At 45.8% G+C, this 15,915-nt stretch overlaps 1 protein-coding gene across 3 annotated transcripts; it reads left to right on the forward strand.

Moving 5' to 3' along the window:
• The first annotated feature begins 223 nt into the window (after window positions 1–223).
• Window positions 224–14,447, forward strand: Catsper2 (cation channel sperm associated 2). 3 transcript variants are annotated; one of them, XM_063248610.1, is made up of 13 exons: window positions 224–365; window positions 935–1,069; window positions 1,765–1,938; window positions 2,178–2,246; window positions 7,271–7,443; window positions 7,818–7,973; window positions 8,247–8,371; window positions 9,473–9,651; window positions 9,799–9,898; window positions 10,271–10,327; window positions 12,060–12,226; window positions 12,790–12,957; window positions 14,301–14,447. In XM_063248610.1, exons 2-13 carry the CDS (start codon window positions 937–939, stop codon window positions 14,330–14,332), a joined length of 1,533 nt encoding a protein of 510 aa, XP_063104680.1. In that variant the 5' UTR covers window positions 224–365; window positions 935–936; the 3' UTR covers window positions 14,333–14,447. The 3 variants fall into 3 exon arrangements, with proteins under 3 accessions (XP_063104680.1, XP_063104677.1, XP_063104682.1); XM_063248607.1 differs by having other exon boundaries at window positions 14,306–14,447; XM_063248612.1 differs by lacking the exon at window positions 7,818–7,973 and having other exon boundaries at window positions 14,306–14,447.
• Window positions 14,448–15,915: the final 1,468 nt, after the last annotated feature.

The following is a 15,915-nucleotide window of genomic DNA, read 5'->3' on the forward strand; positions in this document are numbered from 1 at the left end:
GGGCTGGGGTGTGGAAACCCTCGCGTCCTCACTGCAGGCTGGGGCACATTTTCGCCCAATAACATACTGTGAAGACACGGGCCTGCCACAGGATAGCAGCGCAGCACACATGGCACTGGCAACCTCGTGCGGGGTCTGGTAAGGTCAGCGCTACCGACACCGGAAGTCCCGCCCCCCAGACGGAATTGCGCAGTGGGCGGGACCAGTGTGTACCTACTGATTGGCTGTGTGGGGCGGGCGGGAAAACGGCTAACCGGTGAGTGGCTCGGGGCTCGTCCTGCTGGAAAGGAGTGTAGAGGAGATCCAGAGCAGACGCTGACTGCTGAGGAGGGCTGGGCCTGTTAGGGGCAGGCCAGCATACTGAGGTGAGGCCTGGACAGGAAAGACGCAGAGGCGGAGCCGGCCCAGAGGCAGTGTCGCAGTGCGCACGCGAGGAGCAGGACAGTCCTCGGTGTCCCCTCTGGAGCTGGCTTATCGGGGGCAGCCGCGTGGGCTGGGCGTCGTGGGTCTAACCTCAGACTCCAGCCCTCTGACGTCTGCTTTTCTTTAATTGATTTTTAAAAATGACTTTCTAGAAGGTGGCAGGACACTGGAGTCAGGCACTGTCTCCTAACTCTTCCCTTCTCTTTCACTTTTCATATACTGGGGATGGAACAGAGTCTTCACATAACCTAAATCGCCAGCCTTTTTAATTTTTGGTTTGCTTTTTAAGACAGAGATGTAGTCCTTCATTTGACCACTCTGGGCTTGTATTTGGGATCGTCCTGCCTCAGCCTCCCAAGGTGCTTGAATGACAGGCTAGTTTTCGACATCACACCCAGCCTTCTCTTCCTCACGTCTACTTTTGTTAAAAATGCACACACGCCTTCTGATCCCTGTGCTACTCTGAGAAGGAAAAGCCCTCTGACCCTTGATTCCTCTTGTTTTTCCACAGACATGGTTAAATATACCCCCTCCGGGCACATGCAGCTGCCCAGAGCTGATGCCATTCGCTCTCGTCGCATTGACCTGGAGCATTTTCAAGTCTCCGACCAGCCTATGCCACTGTACACGACCCGGGAGATCATTGGTTAGCAGCCTGTTCTCTTACTCTCTATTGAAGAACCCCATCCACATCCTCCAAAAACCAGAAAGCAAGGAGGCACATTTAAGGGTGGAAAATTCAGGGGAGACTGGTTTGGTGGCTGGTTTGGAGGTTGCACCAAATTCAATCAATCATTTCGAGGATTTTACAAATAAAACCTTTTTTTCTTCCGCACTGGAGATTAAACACAGGGCCTTCACCCTGAACTGTACCACCCCCTCCCTTTATTTTATTTATTCTGAGCCAAGGTCTCATTAAGTTACCAGGCTGGGCTTGAATTTAGGATCCTCTCACATCAGCCTCCCAAAGTGCTGGGTTGCAGCCGGCCACCATGCCTGGTTTATAAATAAATCTTTGAATGCAGGAAATAGAGTCCTTGTCTATGATTTTTAGGATCCTACCCATGATTAACTGGGAAAAGTTTCTGCCAAAGATATTTAAAACTTGGAATTTTGAGCCTCCTGCTCTTTTTGTGGGGGTGGTCAGTGTTGGTCATAAGCAGTGTGTGAACTCATACACACTAACATGAAGCCACTGATACACACACACACACACACACCCATCTCCCCTGTTGCCCATGGTAGCCTTAAACTCCTGTGATCCAGCGGTCATCCTGCCTCAGCCTCTCGAGTAGGTGGACCCAGAGGCAGGCACTATCCTTTGTAAAATGTTTATCCTAGATCCTTCCTACCTGAAGTCTCTTAGGCTGAGAGATCAACATCAGCAAGTACGCTTCTCCACAAAGCCCCGGTACCTAGGCCGGGTTTCACACGGCCAGCGACTGCTGTGTAGATTTCATGTCCGGCACGGGCCTTGGCCGCCTCTTTCCCTTTGGGCCCAGTGGGTTATTGAACGTATCCTTTCCTGTCTTTCTTAGCCACGGCCATTCATCATCTGCCTATTTGGTGTCTTTTTTCCTACACTCCTATTACCTTCGTATTCACATGGCTTGTATTTTTTCTTCCTTTTCTTTTTCTGTGATGCTGGGGATGGAGCTCAAATCCTCCCACTTTGTCTTATATTTTTACCTGTGTTATTTCACCTTGTAGATCAGATAGAATTCCACTCAGTATGTTTCCTTAACAGAAACCAGATGCTTGGTTCAAGAACATGATCAGTTTCCTCATCGTTTTGAATGCAATTGTACGGATGATTACAACAGGTGAGGACTGAATGGAAGAGGAAATGGATTTAGTTTTCTTCTCCACTGATCATTTTACATTTTTAATATCATTGTAATAATTGTGGGATAAATATATTAAGCCCCCTGGAATAGAAATTGTACAATTTCTGGGTGTGGTGGTACACATCTAATCCCAGCACTCCAGAGGCAGAGGCAGGAGATTGCTGCAAATTCAAGGTCAGTAGAGGTTACACAAGGAGTTCAAGGCCCAGCAAGATGCTGCCTCAAAAAAAACAAAACATAGGGGCTGGGAATTTAGCTCAGTGGCATAAGCGCCTGCCTTGCAAGTGTGCGGTCGTGAGTTCCATCCCTGGTACCAATAAAAACGAAAAAGACCAAAAAAAAAAAAAAAAAAAAAGAAAGAAAGAAAGAAAAAGAAAAAAAAACATAACAAATTTGTGCAACTGCCGAGATCTAGAAACATTCAGGGTGCTCTCAGGAGTACTGTGCAGAAGACCCGGGTAGTCTGGACACTTATGGAAGGTGTCAGTTATAACTGGGTAACAACTCCACAGGAACTGGAGGTGGAAAGGTCAGTTGTATCGTTCAGGGCCTTGCCCATGTAGACGAGTGCTCTACCACTGAGCCGCCTCCCCAGCCCTGAACTTTTTCTGTTAGTCACAGGTATGGATCTGAGTGATCCAACATTTACATTTCATAAATATATTTAGGAAGATGGTTTAAGTATGAATTTTAGGAGCTCACGTAAAGTTAGGGACAACTGATGTAGTAAGCAAACTCCCCAAAATTACCAAGAAAATAAAGGACTAAGACCTATAATGAGCTATATGAAATGTGTTAAAAACAAAAAGCCACCCAATTAGTGAGTGCATTTGATCGTTATTTCAAACAAGCTACTCAGAAATGATGAAAAGAGTATAAGTGCTCACTTGTTTCCTTTAGCTTTTTTTTCTGTGGAAGTCCCCCACTTGAAAAAAGTCCTTTAGTGTGCTCAGGTCAAAGTAATTTAAATACATAACAATACCTAATATCCCTGCCCTACTTCTGTATGTACTATATTCTTTCTGTACTTTGAGATATTTTTATTTCTGCCCCATAAGGATAGATTTTGAACTAAGTCACTCACAATTCCCTATCTTTTTCGTACTTTTTTATTTTTAATTTTTTTCCCAGACAGGCTCTTGTTATGGATTCCAGGATAAGTTTGAACTTACTATGCAACTGGCCTCAAATGCACAGTGATCCTCCTGCCTCGGCCTCCCAAATGCTAGGATTGCAGGCATAGACTACCAGACCTGACAAATCCATATTTATAGTATAATTGCTGATAAATTTTAATGGCATAGAGGAGGGAGGGATTTTGCCAAGGGCAATTATCTATGATGAACAGATTTCTTTGAACAATTTCAAATAATAAAGATAAATATCAAGACATTTTTAGGCTTAAGTTTTTTTTCTAGGTCACAGTGAATGATATTATAGGTAGGGAAAAGGATTAATGAGGTTAGAAACTCCTCTTTTTTGTCATGTGATTTAGTCTCCCTGTAATATTGAAAGTTTCTCTTACCTGTGTTAATCATGTGATACAAAAAAGCAAAGTGAGATAAAATATTTTGGACAAGCATATTATTAAACATTGTATTTTAATGCTGGCTATTATATAATGTTAGTAATTATATGACTGTAAGTAAAGTTTTATTTTTGCTGCTTAGCAAGTGATTCCCACCACTCATAAAGAAATATATGAGATGGTGGCACCTATGATGTGCACAACTGTAATCCAGTACTCAGGAGGCTGAGGCAAGAGGATTGTGTATTCAAGGCCAGCCTGAATGATTGTACTTAGGCTCTGTGTGTGTGTTTTGTGTTGTTGTTTTTCAGTGTGGAAGATTGGACCCTGTGCTTTCACACTGAGCACTATTCCCAGCCCTTTTTATTTATTTGAGACGCAGTTTTGCTAAGTTGCCTAAAGTGGGATCAAACTTGTGATGCTCATGCCTCAGGCTTGCAGCGTACTGGGCTTACAGGTGTGTGCCATGGTGGCCAGCCGTTTAAGTACATTTTTACCCGTGTGAAATGTCATTGTGGAAGATAATTCTGTTCACTCCACAAATGCACCTGACGGTACTATTATTCAAAATCCATCCAGCATTTCTTATGTCCTTAGGAATTTCCCAGCCTTCTTTTTATATCATGTAACTCAACCACACCAATATTTTGTTGTAGTCCTCCTAGAACAGAACTAAATGCTTATTTCTCACAATGGAATCATAAGCACTACTTGAGCTCTTGGATGCCAAGGGTGGACGTTCTGACACTACTCCTGTCTTTGATGGAGAGCACAGCGTACTCCTTGGTGTTGGACTTCTCTTGCCACCAAGGTGACCCTTGCTCTAGAATAGGGAGTAGAAACAGAGGACACCCCATGATGAAACTCTGCCTTATCTTATAGAACCATGCCTGTTTGCCTGACCTGCTTGATCTAAGCCCTCTCTTTTCTCGCCCCCAAGAGAAAGTTCAAGTGTAGATTTTCCCCATGAATTCCCCGCTTTGGCTAAGGTCCCTGGGTGGGCGGGCGGCTCCAGGCTCTGGGCCCTGTTTCTAATAAGACTCCTTTTCCCTCCCAAGGCAGGATAAGAAAGTTTTAAAAGTTAGGTTTTCTTCTCTAGATAGTTCACATTTTCTTTAGTTGATGCAGATTGAAAACTGTCACCTTTGTGCATTCTGTGTTGCATAGGCCACTTTTTGTTTGTTCCTCTGAATTTTGGAGGAGGGTTCACTACTCAAAGGGTAAAAGAGCAGCTGCTTCTCTAATTTAGACTTCCATATTCTAACCATCAGATTTCTCTAAGACCCTGAATGTGTGTGGGGGGGAGGAGTTCTGGGGATTAAAGGGCTTTCATTCTGAGATACAGCCCAGTCTATATATATATATATATATATATATATATATATATATATATTTTTTTTTTTTTTTTTTTTTTTTTTGGAGACAGCTATCTTTCAATCACTAAATATGCTAGGCTGGGCATGAATTTGTGATCCTCCTACCTCAGCCTCCAGAGTGATGGGATTACAGGTGTGCTTCATCAGGGCCTGTTTAAAACAATTACTTTGAACTACTTTACTGCTGTTCTCTGAGCTCCTGTTTTGTGAAAGGAAAACTGAATAAAAATTAGAGCATTCAGTTTCCCAGCCACAAAGGTGGTTGTCAACTCCTTCTAATACTATAACGCCATGCTTCCGAGAGCCAGGATATATTACTATAGACAGAATATTGTATCTTATTGACTCTAGGCAGTCATCAATGGTGAAATTCACTTTTTATTTAGCACTAAGAAAAAGCACTGGGTCTAGTGGCACACACCTGTAATCCCAGCACGTGGGAGGCTGAGGCAGGAGGATCTCTGTGCTTTCAAGGCCTAAACTACATAGCAAGACTCTATCTCAAAATAAATACAAATCACTCAGAAACACATCACTGATTGTAAGACATAGCCTAATTTCAGAGGTTAACACTGAAAAGCTGCTCATTTTAAATTAGATAAATATTTTTTCTGTTTTATTTTTTGAGACCGTCTCACTATCAAGTCCAGGCTGAACTCACAGTGATCCTCCTGCCTCAGCCTCCCAAGTGCTAGGATTATAAGTGTGTACCACCACTCCTGACTAAGTTAGAGAAATTTTATGTAAAAGAAAAACTTGTTGCCAGGCATGGTGGTACACATCTGTAATAGCAGCATTCTGGAGGCTGAGGCAGGAGGATCACAAATTTGAGCACAGCCTAGGCAACTTAGTGATTTAGCAAGACCCTCGCAAAAATAAAAAAGGGCTGGAGGTGTAGCTCAGTGCAAAGGCCCTCACTTCATTCCCTGGCATGACAAAAATAACTATAAAGGCATGGAGCCAAAGCATTGGTTGTTATTTAGCTTTTAGGTCTATTTTATTTGGGTTTGGTTTGGGTTTGTTTTTTGAGGCAGGGTCTCACTATGTAGTACAGGCTGGCCTCAAATTTTTGGCAATCCTCCTGCCTCACCCTCCTGGGGTTACAGGTGTGCACCACCACACCCAGCTTTAGGTCTATTTTGACATCACTTTTCCCCCCAGTGGCAGCAAACCTACGGCACACATATTACTTGTTTTTCTTTTAGGACAAAAGATGTTAATGTATGTGTTGCTTTTTTTCTAAACTAAAACCTCAGTCATCGGCTTTAATTGCAGCACTTTCTGATAAATAAGTGGGCTTTGGGTTGGTCTGGGCACTCAGTCTCTATGAGGTTCACCATCCCTGCCCCAGAGCATGGAACAATCCATCAAGTATATGAAAGTTGCTAGGTATGCCGCCATTCTCTTGTGATTCCACCACTCTGGGAGGCTGAGGCAGGAGAATCCTAAGTTTGAGCCCAGTATGGTGTGTGTGTGTATGTGTGCATGCGTGCGTGCACATCTGTGTGTGTGTGTGTGTGTGTGTGTGTGTGTGTAAGTGCGTGGAAGTGAAGAGAGTTAAAAGACAGAGACAACAAATGAAGGAATACTAGTTAGCAAATAACAGCAAGATTCTCGTGGATTCAGCTTGCTGTGGTGGAACGCGGTCAGTTCTCATTAGAGAAGACAGAAAGACAGAGGAGGATGGAGAGATTTCCTATTATAACTCATGTGCACCCACTCCCCCCATTCAGGCTTCTTGTTTCACTTCTCTGGTGAAGCATTTTGCATCTCATGACCCGTATTTTCATTCTCCTCTCAAAACCCATTGCTTTCGGGTAGGTTGGGAACTAATGTGACAATAAGCCCAGGGTGGGGACAAGGAAAACCCCTAGACTGTGGGACGGGCCAGAAGTGAGGTGCAGCTGTTAGCCGCAGCAGGATGCAGGTGCTACAGTGGCCGCGGGTCCCACAGGCTGAGGCTATGGCATTAAGCGATAAAGAAGTCAGAAACAGGCAGGCAGCAGTGGGCACCGCTGTGGTTTATAAACGGTTGTTCTGCATCACTGGACTTCCCACCTCCTTAATTCTCAGTTTCCCCTTCTCTGCTTTCCCAGAATTGCTGGATTCCACGAACACCCAACTGTGGCTGCTGAAGCTGTCTCTGGAGGTGGTGATCTGGTTTATCTTGCCCGTTTTCATCGTGGAAATCCTTCTGAAGTGGATAGCCAGCTTCTCCCTGTACTGGAAGAACCCCTGGAACATCTTTGACTTTGTCATCACCCTGTTGGTAAGGACGATGGCTGGGCACTGGCTGGCGGGGTGCGGGGTGTCCTTAGGTGAATGGAAACAAGAGAACAGAGAAACACAAGCACAGACTGCCTGACTGCTGTTTGCTGTTTTGGGTCCAAGTCAGACACTGCAGGAATTGTTGGTCAAATCCAAAGCCAGCATCAGTTCTGACAGCGACAGCTGCCAGTTCCTGAGCACCCAGTCCACCCCGGGCACTGCTGGAAGTGTGTAGCTTGTGTTGTGTCACTCATGCATCAATGAGATGAGCGCTGATGCCCAGGAACAGTGAGGGGTGGTGGGCTTGGGAGCAGACAGGCTGCTGTGTGCCTAGGAGCTTTCGGGTCTGTTGCACTCATGCTCTGGTTCCCACAGCCCTTCCTTTATGAAATCTTGGTGCTGGGCGGCGTAACAGGCCATCCTGTGTGGCTGGAGCTGATGAGCATCTGCGGCGTGATGAGGTGTTTCAGGCTCTATGCCCAGTTCCACCAAGTCCGAGTTATCATTTTGGCCCTGGTCAGGACCTTCAAGGTGATTGGATGGGTTTGGCTTCAGTGTGGCCTGGGGATAGAGACGTGGGCTTTAACACCAGGAGTATAGCAAGCCCACGTGGCTCTAAGGAGCTTCTGGAGGTGCTGTGAAATAGTTTGGGATGAGGAGGGCTGGAGAGGAGCTGCTGTGGTCCCAAGAGGCCTGGGCCTGCCCGGAAGGAAAGGCGGGGTGGGTGAAGCCAGGTGGGCTGGCCTGGCTATCACCGGAGATCAGCCTCTCTTCCCGCCTCTGACCTGAGGTCCCGTCCTCCAGAACATCCGATTTCACTTCATGTTGCTACTCATCTTCTTCTACATCTTTGCCGTGGCTGGAGTCTACTTCTTCAAGGATTACAGCCGTTCCACTCGCCAGGACCTGGTGAACCCACAGGCCTTCTTGTAGGTGGAGTTAAAGGCTGGGGAACGCTGGGTGGAGGAGGGAATTCTGATGAGGTACTTGGCAACACATGCAAAGCACAGAAATACAGAAAGTGTAGCCTTGGGTAGCCGAGTAGAGTGCAGTAAGGAGAGAGGTGGAGAAAGTAAAGGAACAGCGGGTAGCCCTGGCTCTGATCTGAAAGGTCAGGTAGCTAGTTCATGGGCTGATTTGTAAAAGCACTAAAAAGTCCTAGCAGTCATCCTACTCAAACCCCGATGTTTTCCATAAATTGTATGCAGGGAACTAAGAAGGAAAGAGGAACTGTTGTGGACAGAATATCTCAGTGATAGCTAATTTTTTGGGTGGTCTTTTTGAGACAAGGTCTCACTATGCAGTTCAGGCTAGCCTTGGACTCACTTTGTAGCCCAGGCTGGTCTTGAATGTGCAATGATTCTCCTGCCTCAGCTTCCAGAGTGCTGGGATTACAGGCATGCTTCTAAATTCTAAATTCTAGCCTGGCTTCTAAATTGGTTTTTTTTTGTTTGGAGTGCCTAGAATTGAACCCTGGCCCTTGCACATATAAAAAAAAGTGTTCTACTACTGAACTATACCTCCAACCCTGAAATAATTAGTTTGTAAGTTAATTGTATTACTTTTACAATTTTTATATTGCTTATATACATTCATTATCATTCGTTATTTGGGACTCCACATGTTTTCATCAGATACCCATTCTTTCACTTGTTAGTGCATATCAATGAGCTCGGTAGGACCAAATCCATAAAACAGAGATGAATGAGCAAATTTAGAAAAACTACCCACTTGTGATTCATTCAGTTTTTAAAAATTCAGCCAAGATGTATGGAATACAGTACTTACCATGCCTCAGGACAACTGGATCAGTGAGAGGCATCCCTAGATTATTCACGATCAAGGAAAACAATGAAAACAACTTCAGCTGAAGGGCAAATAGCTTAAAAAATAATTGAATGTGGCAAAAAACACGCCAAAGTCAGGGCAAAGTACTGTACAAAAAAATGCTCTTCTGTTGCTTTAAAAGTAGGGATTGTTTTTGAGAGGCTTAGTTCTCCTCCCCTCTCTCCATGCACCTTGCTCTACAGTAGCCTGCCAAACTCCCTCATCACCATCTTCATCCTCTTCACCATGGACCAGTGGAATGCGCTGCTCCGGGACCTCTGGAAGGTGCCGGAAGTCAGCTCCACGGTCAGCAGCATCTATATCATCCTCTGGGTGCTGCTTGGCTCCATCATCTTACGGAATGTCATAATAAGCACTATGGGTGAGCAGAAGGCGGGTGTGACGTGGAGGGAGGAGTGGCTGGGAAAAATTGAGTCTGACATTTGGGACTGGTGGGTCATGGGCAGAGAGAAACCAACAGGCAGGCTATGATCCCACATGGATTAATCCCTGGGTCTCTCCCACCCAGCAAATAACTTCCAGGACATCCGGGATGAGCTGGACAAGGAGATGGCACACCTGGCAGCCCAGCACAAAGCTGACTTCCTCAAGCTACAGATCCTCAGGAGGTCTGCCACCGCTTTTCAGACTACACTGTGTCCCAAGAGCTTCCCGCCCTCACTCCTGGTTTCCCCTCTGTGGCCTTGACCCTCCTTTTGCCCTGGGACAGGAGATTGGCCCGGAGACTTACGACTTCCGCAGGTCTGGTACATTGCCTGATTCTTCCTCCCCTGTGAGGGGCTCCCCCAGTCTGCTCCAACCTCCACTATACTCTGTCCTCGCCACTCACTTTACTTCATTTGCTGATCCAACGTCTTTTACTTCTTTTTGCACTTCAGCTCAGGATTTCATTTTCTTAGCTTTCTTCATTTTCCCTGCCCCTCAGCACTCTCTCCTAGTCCGTTTTTATTGTTAGTTGTGTGTCCACGGTATTTTTGCAGGAGACAAAACGCATCCTTTGCAACACTGAGGTCAAGCCACAGCAAAGTCAATGGCAGGTGAGCAGTGATCTGGGATGATTCTCAAAATTATCTGTCCATATCCATAATCCCTGGGACCTTGGAAATGTGTCCTGATTTGGAAAAAAGGTCTTTGCTCATGTGGTTAACTTGAAAAGTCTTGAGTTGTGATCATCCTGGATTATCCAGCTGGGTCCCAAATTCTCTGACCCAGGAAGATCATAACAACAGGACAGGAGACACAGACCCAGAGAATAGGCAGAGGTGATGCGAAGATGGAAATAGAGACTGCAGCCGTGCAGCCAGGAGCCAAGGGAAGCTCAGAAAGGCTGAGGAGCAAGGCACCTTCTCGTGGAGCCGACAGAGGTTGCACTTTAATTTCAGATTTCTGGCCTGCAGAACTGGGGGAGAATGCATTGATGCTTTATTTTAAGCTACCAGCTTATGGTCATTTGTTATGGCACCCAGAGGAAAGCAATATAGATATCTTCAGTGAAGCTAGTACAGTTCCAGGGCCTGAATGGTTAGCAGTGAATAGAGAACTTACATAAATAGCAGGGGTGAAGAGACAATAAACAGTGGACATGTAAACAGTGTGCTAAATTATGACAAACCTTCCAGAAAGATGAAAATTAGAACAGGTGAAAGGGGAGTGCCTGTGTGTGCTACAGTTTGAAGCAGGATAACCAGGGCATCCTCTTTGAAGAGGGAACATGGAGAGGAGACTTCCCGGTGAATTCCCCATTCATTTGCCCCCGCTAGCAGGAAGGCCCTAACCTGGAAGTAGGCCTGGTATGAGGCCATTCCTTGTACCTGCAGCAGAATGAGCAGGGGCAAAGAGGGAGCAGGCTGGAGACCTGATTCTGTGGAACCGAAGGACGCCTTTGAGGGACTCAGACAGACAGGGAAACAGAGCGGGATGACAGCAAATGACTTACATTTGAAAGGATTGCTATAAGATGGACGTGGTGGACTCACTTGTAGCCCTAGCACTCTGGGAGGCTGAGGCAGGAGAACTGCAAATTCTAGCCCAGCCTGGCTGAGTTAGCAAGATCCTACCCTTCCTAAAAAGAAGCGGACATTATTCTGGTTGCTGTGTAAATGATAGACTGGAAAAGACTGCTGGTAGGGGGGAAGAGGGGGAGCTGAGCTCGGTGGCATAGTCCTGTAACCCCAGTACTCAGGAGGCTCTCAGGGCTAGCCTGTACCACATAACAAGTTTGAGATCAATTTGTGCAACCTAGCAAGACCATGTCTCAGAAAACAATTTAAAAGGGCATGGGAAATGTCCAGCAAGGAGCAGTGCTGTGTGCTGTGACGCAGGGGAGAGGGTAAAGGCTTAGAGCAGGCCATGCCATGAATTAGTGAGAAAAGATACATTTTTATGGAGAGCCAGTAGGATGTTTTTTTCTCTTTTTGTCTTTTGAGACAGGATGTTGCTATGCAGTTTAGGCTAGCCTTGAGCTCATTTTGTAGCCCAGGCTTGTCTCGAACTCACAACAATCCTCCTGCTTCAGCCTCCTGAGTACTGAGATTACAGGCGTGTGCCGCCTTACCCTACAAGGATTTCTTGATGGACTGACTGTGGAAGTAAGGAAAGAATGAAGGGTGCGGCTAGAAGGGCCCAATTCAGAGTTTGGTACTAAATTGGTGCTCATCCCCTTAAATCCCAGTCTTAGGGTGCAGCCAGGGCCAGGACTAGAGTAACCAGTGATCTAGTCAGAGCTTGTAACCGTGTGGGGAAGAATAAAACTTCCCCTTACATGATTAGAGACGTCAGCCACTGGAGGACGTCCGTGGACTTCCAAGAACCTCCTAAAAAAGAATCTAAACATAGTGCTATGGGGAAGGAACTGAAAGTGTCTTCCAAAAAGAAAGAGTCCTTGCCTAAAAGAGAAGATGACGACTCCTCCTCTACTTCTTCCTCTTCAGAACATGGTGAGCAGAAGGGTTTTTTTCCACCTAAATTTAGACTCAATAGAACAGCTCTCTGTTTCTGGTCTGTCTCTCTCTTTATCTCTATCTCTATCTCTATCTCTCCATGGTCTGGCTTTGCCTTGAACTGCCCAGCTTGGCGGTCAGCCTCCTGAGTGCTGGGATCACAGATGGGTGTGCATGCCATTCTCAGCTGAGAATCCCATTCCAGCTTCTCCACCACTTTGATATTCTGCTCATAATTTGAGTCTCTTAATTTTCCCTGTACGGGCTAGAGACATGCTCAGTGGCAGAGCACTTATCTAGCACATGTAAGGCCTTGGGTTCCATTCCCAACCCCTGGAAAATTTTCAAAGTATAGTTTTGCTGTACTTTTGCTTCCTCTTGGATAAGTGTGGCTGTGGCTCTTTGCCAATTGTGAAAAGCAGTTTCCCAGTGACACGCCCTTTCCTTCTGTGTCCCCAATTTCCTCTTCTATTGCTACCTCAGTGCAAAGGCCGAGGGATTTCTCAGCTCTTTCCCAGATTCTGCAGATGCAGCTGTGTAAGCAGGCTTCCTCCCTGCAGATCAGCTGGACTGGGAGAACCTGGTGCACCAGAATCTCCCCGAGCTCATAGAAATGGATCAGGAGGAGTATACCGTTTGGCCCAAGAATCTCGTCCTGCGGTATCTTGAGCTGCTGGAAAAGCTGCAGTATAACCTGGAGGAGCGGAAGGAGCTGCAGCAGTTGGCAGGTCTGACTCTGAGGCTGCAGGGGGGACCTGGAGTTGAGCACTCGCTGGGCAGTTGAGGGGTCCCTGTTCCGGCACCTCAGTCTGTTCTGTGTGCCTCCCGCCAAGTTCTCAATTTGTGTGTCATGTTTTAGGCAAATGTCCCAGTGGCCTCTGACTTTGAGAGAACCTATGAACTTGCTTCTCCAGCAGGGGACACCTCGATCCTATGAGGCCGCGGGGGTTGTTTCCTACAAGAAGGGTATCTAGTTCTGGTTGGCAGGAATTAAGGCAAAGTGGCCTCTGCCTCATGTCACAGTCAGCCTTCCTCTCCATGTTCCTTCTCTTTGACGGCTGTGTTTCAGAGCTGGCCGGCAGGGCCCCGTGCCCCTCAGATGGGAGCAGGATGCTCTTTTAGGGGCTAAAGGGGGAACAGAAAGCCCCCAAGTGCCCACTGCCACAGCCCCAGAGAAGTTTCCGAATTACAGACTGTCAGCCCTTTCTAGTCTGTGTGGGCAGAGAGAAATATGTCATTTAAATAATAGAATTCGCTATCAGCTGAGAACTAACTGCTAAATTATTCTCCCCTCTGGGAGTGGTGACACACACTTGTAATCCCAGCACTCTGGGAGGCTGAGGCAGAAGGATCACGAGTTCTTCAGCCTGGCCACCTGGCGACTTCATGAGACCTTGTCTCAAAATTTAAAAATAAGCAAATAAAAATGGCTGAGAATATAGCTCAGTGTGAAGGCCCTGGGTTTAATGCGTGTAACCCTACATATATTTTTTAAAGTCCTACTTTTTTACTGCTTGAGAGTTAATTTAAATTAATAAAATTTCCCCCTAAATGTAAAACAAAACAAAACACAGAACTGTTAGAGGTAGGCTTTTCTTTTTAACAGTTTAATATGGATTGGTATTGTCTCATTATCTTTCTCATAACTTGTTGAAATCAACCCAATGTGAAAATAAGAAATTAGGGAGAAAGACGTGTGTGTGTGTGTGTGTGTGTGTGTGTGTGTGTGTGGCGGGGTTGGGGGGCAATAAATGACACTGGAACATGGGATTCTCTTTCCAAAAACAAAACAAACAAACAAATAATGCCAGGTGTGGTGGTGCAAGCCTGTAATCTCAGCCCTTAGGAGCAGGAGGATCACTGTGAGTTCAAGGCCAGCCTGGGCTACCGAGTAAGTTTGAGGTCAGCGTGAACTACATAGCGAAACCCTGTCTCAAAAGAAAGAAAAGAAATAGAAAAAAAGAAAACGAATTTGTGTGGGAATCCAGAACCCAGAAAAGAAAGGCCTGTACCAAACACGGATAAGTTTAAAATGGTCTGGCCTGCAGCCTCATTGTCTGTCTCTTTTCAGCACAGGCACTGATGAATTTCCAAGACAGGTAACGCCCGTGATGAACGGCTTCCAGATTTTGGGAAACAGCAAAAGATAATGAAGGAAATAGTTGGAAATAGAAAATTCAAAATTATCCACGTCTAATAAATACTGCTGGTAACACTGCTGTTGGGTAAGTTAACTAGTTACGCCTGGGACCCAGGGAACACTGAAAGGCCTGAGGTCAGGCAGGGAAGTGACTTCCCATGCCGCGGGGCCTGTGTCTGTCTGCTGGCTTCCCTCCTTCCTCAGTGGCCTGTGTCAGATTCTTTTTGATGGTATCGATCTTTTTTATTGTTTTTAGCCTTCCTTCTTGCAACCTTCTCTTCCTGCTAAGAGTCCTAATCGCACATTTCCTTGCCCTAATGTAGGCTGCACAGGCCTCTCTGTGCAGGGAGGCAGGTCCCCTGGGTGGCTCTGTGGACAAATGGAGAAGAGTCATTCCCGTGGCCTGCTCTGCTGAGCTGGCTTCATGTGTGCAGCGTGAACTTTAGTGAGTCACAGTTTATAGAGGTCTCGGCCCAAAAGGCTGTTCCTCTCTTCATTCCATTTCTTTGCCTTGCCCTGGCAGTGCTCTGGGCAATGTTTGTGTGTGTGTGGGGCACACAGGAGGGTAATAAATGACACTGAAACATGGGGTTCTCTTTCAAAAAACAAAGCAAACAAACAAACAATGCCAGGTGTGGTGGTACAAGCCTGTAATCTCAGCCCATGGGAGCAGGAGGATCACTGTGAGTTCAAGGCCAGCCTGGGCTACCGAGTGAGCTCAAGGCCAGCCTGAACTGCATAGCAGAACCCTGTCTCTCAAAAAGACACAAAAATATTTTTCCTTTTGGGTCTGGTATTTTGTAGACTCTCTCAGCTTGGGTTCATGTGATGTTTTCCATGATGCTACTGACATGAGATTTTAGAAGCATTACTGTTGAGATAAAGTCCCCTTCCCATGACATCATACAAAAGGAATGCATTTGTAAGGTGGCTTCTTGTAGTGATATTAACCTTGATCCCTTAGGGCAGTGCCTGCTGGGTTTCTCTCCTGTGAAGTTAACTGGTTTTTCCCCCTTTATAATTGATACATTTTGGGAGGAGATACTTTGAGATTACTGAAGTACTTGTTTCTCCTTAAAGGTTTGCCCAGTCATTTTAGCTTTCATCAGTAGACCTTGTTTGCAGTCATTAACACTGTAGAGTTCTGTTTATCTCATTCCTTCAACACTTACTGATTGGACTTCTTTTATTTATTTATTGTCTTTTCTTGAGACAAGATCTTGCTATGTAGTTTAGGCTGGCTTTGAACTCACTTTGTAGCCTAGGCTGGTCTCAAACTTGCAGTGATCCTCCTGCCTCAGCCTCCGGAGTGCTGGGATTATAGGCATGAGTCACCACACTTGGCTCTGGAGCTCTTTTATGAAGAATTGTCCCTTCTCTACAGCAAACACTTAGGTCCTTATCCATCTAGAAGCACCACGCTATTCACTGTGATAGAGATCTTAGCATCTAAAATGCAGTCTGGAGATATATAGAGTTGGTTCAGTTTATTTCCTTTATGTAGCCCTGCATTCATAATAGTTTTAGGCACAAATCTTAGCCCCTG

This window comes from Cavia porcellus, unplaced genomic scaffold (assembly GCF_034190915.1).
Source record: "Cavia porcellus strain 051 isolate PalLab524CR breed Dunkin Hartley unplaced genomic scaffold, mCavPor4.1 scaffold_1, whole genome shotgun sequence".
NCBI classification, from domain to species: Eukaryota; Metazoa; Chordata; class Mammalia; order Rodentia; family Caviidae; genus Cavia; species Cavia porcellus.